The sequence below is a fragment of the Acanthopagrus latus genome, chromosome 14 (assembly GCF_904848185.1).
Source record: "Acanthopagrus latus isolate v.2019 chromosome 14, fAcaLat1.1, whole genome shotgun sequence".
Classification (NCBI taxonomy): domain Eukaryota; kingdom Metazoa; phylum Chordata; class Actinopteri; order Spariformes; family Sparidae; genus Acanthopagrus; species Acanthopagrus latus.
In genome coordinates, this window is record NC_051052.1 from 9,082,873 (window position 1) to 9,088,948 (window position 6,076).

General features: G+C 46.0%; 1 protein-coding gene across 4 annotated transcripts in view; it reads right to left on the reverse strand.

Annotated features, from left to right (window-relative positions):
• The window catches only part of wnt7ba (wingless-type MMTV integration site family, member 7Ba), a 28,781-nt gene that overhangs the window by 8,263 nt on the left and 14,442 nt on the right, over positions 1-6,076 (reverse strand). Inside the window, exons 1-3 of one of the 4 annotated variants that reach the window (XM_037121269.1) lie at positions 3,233-3,512; positions 2,995-3,102; positions 1,769-1,995 (exon numbers count right to left, since the gene is read on the reverse strand). In XM_037121269.1, the coding sequence (XP_036977164.1) occupies positions 1,769-1,995; positions 2,995-3,077 (310 nt within the window). In that variant the 5' untranslated portion in view covers positions 3,078-3,102; positions 3,233-3,512. Of the gene's footprint in view, positions 1-1,768; positions 1,996-2,994; positions 3,513-6,076 lie in introns of those variants that run through there. The other 3 variants (XM_037121270.1, XM_037121268.1, XM_037121271.1) reach the window with 3 other exon arrangements.

Consider the following 6,076-nt stretch of genomic DNA (forward strand, 5'->3'; position numbering starts at 1 on the left):
GCTGACTTCAATTAGTGGTGAGCATGAATCTCTCTGGTCTTTTTCAACGCTTAATGAGTCCACGGGACCCGGCAGGTCAATCAAACCAAGTGGTGGATGGTGCTTTGGTGACACAAGAGCTGGGTATGGTCTTCTTTTGCACGAAGATGGCATAAGAAAACCGATACCCGGAATCCATAAAGATGAAAGGAATCTGACATGTTTTCACAGTAAATAACAGCCTTAATTATGCGGATCTTATACGTTTTAGCCCCCTTTAAGTCTTTCTTTGGTGAAACCGTCTCCATGGGGAGGGCGTGAGGATCAAAACAGGGTCCAAAGTGTCTTTCTGAGCTCATTTAAACACCACAAGAGAAAAGAGACATTTCCTCTGACAAAAGAAATAAAGGGATCCAGACGTCTTGTCTGCCTGTCTCCCGTGTAGAAGAAAGTGATTGCTCCCAGAGCTGCTAGATTAAACATGGATCCAAACCCACAGCAAGACCGCAACAAAACATTTCGGACTGCAACACAATTTATATAAGAGGTTCACATTAGGAGCAAACAGACTTCTGTGAGAAATAAAACGGAGGGGGAAAAAGCGCCGACTAAAAGCCAAGGAGACGAAGTTAGATTGTGCGTTTACAGGCGGCGTAGATGTGATTTAGAGGACGTCGCCCCCAGATAGACATCAGACCTCCTTCAGAAGTAGGTCCTCGCGCTCATTTATGGCTGCTTTTTTTTTTTTTTTTGCTGTGACAACGTGCGTTACCAGCACAGTGATGTCACACACATTGAATTTCCTCAAAGCCTTTTGTTTGTTTGTGAATCTATTGCGGCTCTCGCGTGTGGTGCTTCGCCACCCATCTCAAAGTCTGTCTCATGCCACTCAGTCGAGCTATGCTGCGGCTTTTTCCTGGTTCCACCGACGGCAGTTACAGGAGGCTTGAGGATAATACGGGAACAATGAGAAGACAGGCTGATGTCAAACCACGATGACGAACTGTGCTCATCCACGCACAGGCTGCACCCCATGTCTTCAACTTCAAGGATGGGAAAAAAGTCACACCACACAGCTAAGTTAAAGCAGCTATTCAACGATTATTGCCCCATTGATCCGGCTGTCGATTAATTTCACGATTAATGGACTCGTTTCCTGACGTGACATAATGAGAAATGCTCATCACAATTTCCCAGAGCCCAGAAATGACTTCTTCAGTCTTTACTATCACACTTGGTAAAGAAGAGCAGGAAATCCTCACATTTAATAAGCTTGAAAAAGGGCAAATGTTTGATTTTTGCCAGAAAAATGTCTCATACAATGAATCTATTATTATTGTAAAATAGTTGGCAGCTAATTTCCTTTCGATTGACTAATCAATTCATCAGCCAAACATTGCAACTCTAGATTAATGAGAGACGTGTTGGCGAAGACTTGTGTCTACATTTGTTTTGATCTGACCTCCTTTTGTAAGTCACAGTCCAGGGATGTGTGATGGTGTGGCCCATGACTGACCATGAACCATAATGTCCCTAGTTTGAGTCCAGACGAGAACCTTTGTCGGAGGTCATTTCACATTTCTCTCCCCTCGTTTTAAGTCATATATCTGAGATCATATATCGACTGCAAAAGCCTCTGCTAAAGGCATAAAAAATGATCAAGAAATGAACAAGACAACCCGTATACAAGACCCCCGTCGCCTGAGCAGCCTTCCTCCCCTCACTCACCCTGCTCTGCGGCTGTCCATATTGAAATGTAAAAGTCTATAGAAGCTGAGCAGAGACTGACCTACTCTCAGCTCTTGTCCAAAGACAGTCCTCTCGCCCAGGGCCGAGCAGTTCCACCGGCCGTAGCGGAACTGGTACTGGCACTCATTGATGCCCAGCTGGGCGCCCTCGCCGATGACGATGATGGCGTCGGGGCGACTCTGGCAGAGGGCTCTCTGACGGGGGGCCAGTCCCGGGATCTTGTTGCAGATGATGTTCGCGCCTAGGGCGACCACCGAGGACAGCGCCCTGGGAGGGGGAGAAGTGGAGATTAGTGAAGGGGACTTTGAGGACAGATGGAGACGGCCGCTGTGTGATTAGAACGAAACAAACAGTACCTGAACGCATACTCTTTTATTTGCTAAGCCTTTCCTCACAGTTCACAAAGATAAAACCAAACAAACCACATGAGAGGATACAAGCATTCATCCTTACCCCTTACCACATCATGTGCAATCTAATGGACCCTCACAAAGACATAAAATAGAACAATAGTTAAAATGGGTCCAAATCCACTCCATTTCCCTCTACCCTCCCTGTGTTACAGAAAACATGACCCACCACAGCTATTTTAAGTTTTCAGGACCTGCCCATGTCATGAATGAGAGGCATGCATGGTGCAGCAATCATTCTCTGTGAGAGGGGCTCTGGGTCTTTTAATGCCAGAAGAAAGAGCTCATTACACCTATAGGCAGACCATGAGGTAGTCCAGCACGGCTCTTTTCCATATGCCGCCCTCGCAATTACGGCCCTTGTCTGACGAGGTGCTCCTCTGACAAAGTGGTTCTGGTGTAATGTGTAAATCCAGCAGAGCAGGTTCTCTCATCAGCGGCGCTCATATTAAAACATGCAGATTGAATATTCTCCAGATATTTATTACAAGTCGATTTATGACATAATGTTTGAACGAAAATGACATAATTGCTCATATTATGGGAACAGAGACGATTAAACGACCTTTCTTACCCACTTTTCCTAAATGTTGGCTGACTCTTTTTCCCCCCATTCCCACAACAATAAAGGTCGATTAAAACCAAGACAGTTTGCTTCGCTAAGCAACGTTAAAGCTGTTTTTTTTAAAGTGTAAAGAAAGTCATGCTGTTAGCTCAGAATAAAACACCTGCAACAAGGGGCGATCTCAACTTGGATTTGCCCCCGTGCGTAATTGCGCGTACGGGCACGGCCGCTGGCGAGCGAACCAAACCGACTTGTGTCTCAGTGAAACAAGTGCATTGATAAGAAACCTACAGGTAGCTACCGCTGGTGAGGATGAGGAAGATCTGCGGGTAGTAGACGGACAGCAGCGCACTGCGAGACGAGATGATGAGCATGGTTGCGCATTGAACCCAACTGGCTCTGCTCTCATGCGGTTGGAAAAGATTAGAAGCAGAAGAAGAAAAAAAGAAAAACAGGGTGACCGAGTATATCCTTTTATCTGAAGTCCCAGGGAGATTAAAAAAAAAAACAAAACAAAAAACAAACAAACTCAGGAGGGTCGTCTCTTCCTCTCTCCTTTCCGCGCCTGGGTGTCTTCAGCTAGTGGAGCCGTGGCGCGCTGCGGCAGCTCCAAGCTCCGCTGTCCATGTGTCGGAGATGAGAGGCTGCATCCCACGGCCGAAGTGCGCTCTGCCACCTGGACTGATAGAGGACTGGGTTGGGAAGAGAGAGAGAGAGAGAGGGAGAGAAAGAGAGGGAGGGTGGGGGCTGATGGGGTATCCGGATGTATGATAACGTGCCGCTCACGTCTCCAAAAGTGAGACTGTTGTGGCACTGGATGGGAGACAGTGGCCTCTCCCGGCGCACCAGCCCCCGGGATGAGTCCCGCACTCCCCGCATCCCACCCCCCGACACACCTCCTTCTCTGCTCTCTCTCTCTGTCCCTCCCTCTCTCTCTCTCTCTCTCTCTCTCTCTCTCTCTCTCTCTCTCTCTCTCTCTCTCTCTCCCTCTCTCCCTCTCTCAAGTTGTATCTGTACAGTCAGTGTTTACATTTTGGCTTTCAGCTGCTCCTGACTAAAAGTGGAGGCCTGTCTCACCTGGGATTGGACCAAACATTGAACCGCCTGGTTACAGATTTTCCACCATATATTACTGATGTAGATTTTTACTTCATATTGATATTAAAGGTGCACTATGTTAAAATTTAAAAATGAGCTAAAATGACCAGCAGCCCCACCACTAGATGCACGGCTAAGAGAGCTAGCAGGCTAACGGCAGCTACGGTTAGTTACTCCGGTGATATGCTGGCCCCTAATTCTTGGCTCATTCTTACGAATCGCACCGTTAAAGTAACACAAAATCATGTTTTTTTTTCTTGAGGGACTTCTTTGGAAGATACCAAATAAGTTGTCGATTGAATGCACAGTGTGTCATTTGTGATGCTGAATCGCGGTAAAACAAAAGGCAAGTCTAGCATGGGAACATTGGAGATATTGTCATCAACAACCAGCATCCCTGACAAAAATCCTTCTACGTGACTCAGGCAGTAGTTGTAGTTTTATGTTTGGTCACATTATCCGATTTCCTTCCTCACGCTGACCTTGACGGGGGGCTTAAATAATCAGTCGATTTATTCATTGCTTGATCAACAGCAAATTATTTAGCAGCTTTTTAGACTATGAAATAATCTTTCCACTGTTTTTTTTAAGTCAAAATCAGTTGATAGTAAACTGAATATATTAGTTTTTTTGGACACATTGGGCTTTGGGAAATCGCTGTGGGCGTTTTGATATTCGAAACGCTTATCAACATTTTATAGACAAACCGAAAAAATCGATAAACCGAGATGGAGTCATGAAACAAATCAACAGTGATATTTGCTGTGCAACTACAGACTGGGATGTGTGAAAGGATCGTCTTTTATGAAGGCAAAAACCTCTGACATTTGCCCTCCTTTGCTCTGTTTTAGTCCAGCGCTGTGCGGCTCGAGCTGCAGTTCTGCCATCATCACAGATGCTCGCTGAAACACCTCAGACAGTCCTTTCATGAGACTCGTAGGTCTCCCCCACCCACATGCTCTGCTGGTGCATCACCTACAATACGCCCTCATGTGGCAGCATGAAGGAAATGTCATCACACCACCAACATCCGGCTTAGACATTGAGTGCAAAGCAGGTAGTGAGATGCACTTTTTGAATCATGAAGTAGTGAATACATGTCTTCAAGATCCTTCTTCCTTTTGGGAAATGCAGGAAAGGTTTTTCGATTAATCAGCCTGTTGGAACGGACGCCACATTTTTCCGCGTGGTTTATGTTCTTGTGAAACCCAGATAGTCTTTGAAGCGCCCAGGTGTAATCAGTTGGAAAAGCCAACAAGGACGACGCAAAAGGAATTTACGCTTCCTTCTTCCTCTTAAAGACGTCCCTTTTCAAACAGCGCCCTGTTTGCTGTTGAACTTTAAAGAGAGTGAAACAAGTACAATGGGAGGGGATTGTCCCGCTCAGGTTCCATGGGACCTTCAAAGGGCGAGCAGTTTTATAGGCCGACTTCACAGAGTGGACAGAGGACAAAGTACATATTTCCTCCGCTTGTTGTTGGTGCGTTGGAGACTGAAAATGGAGACGATTCTCGGCTTTGCTCGAGCTGAGCAAACAACCACAGGGGGATAATGTTAATAAGATTTGTTCCAAAGCGAGATATCAATCATCTGGACAAAAGTGAGACCTTCGAAGATGATTGAGGGTAGTTTTGTGGAAATGGACCTTTTAATTTAAATTCCCGCCGGCTGCCAGCGGAACGGTTTGAGAGATAGCAGCGATTTGGAGTGTAAAAAGAATGAAATACCTCTCATTCTTTGGCTGTTATGAGATTGGCCCCGATTCTCGTGCCCACTTAGCCTGTGTGTGACCATACTGCAGCTGTAGCGTCAGTGCTATACTGTCGGGAATGAGAAGCAGCTCTGCCACTAGACTGGACCACGCTGGCTGTTGTAGCCTCATCACACGAACTCAATCTGCAGCTATTTCAGAGGACGACTCGCAGATAAAGCCCCTGGCAGAAGCAGAGCCCTTTGTGTATATGTGTCTCCTGTATGCCTCTTTCTCTCTCCCTCTCCCTCTCTCGTTCTGTCCAAATAATCCTCCTAAACCACAATTTCCAAAGCCAAGATAGCACTTAAGCAGCGTGCACTCACTGTCCTGGCGCCCGTGCAGTCATATCTGTTTCTTTTCATATTTTTTTTTTTTTTTGCGCAAAACACAAGATGGACATGGAGACTGGGGAAGTTTAGGGGCTGCACAGGAATCAGATCAGAGGATGACAAGTGGCTGTAAAACTAACACGGCTTTCTGTTTTTTTGTGTTTTTCTTTATTTTTTGTATCTGTCACGACAG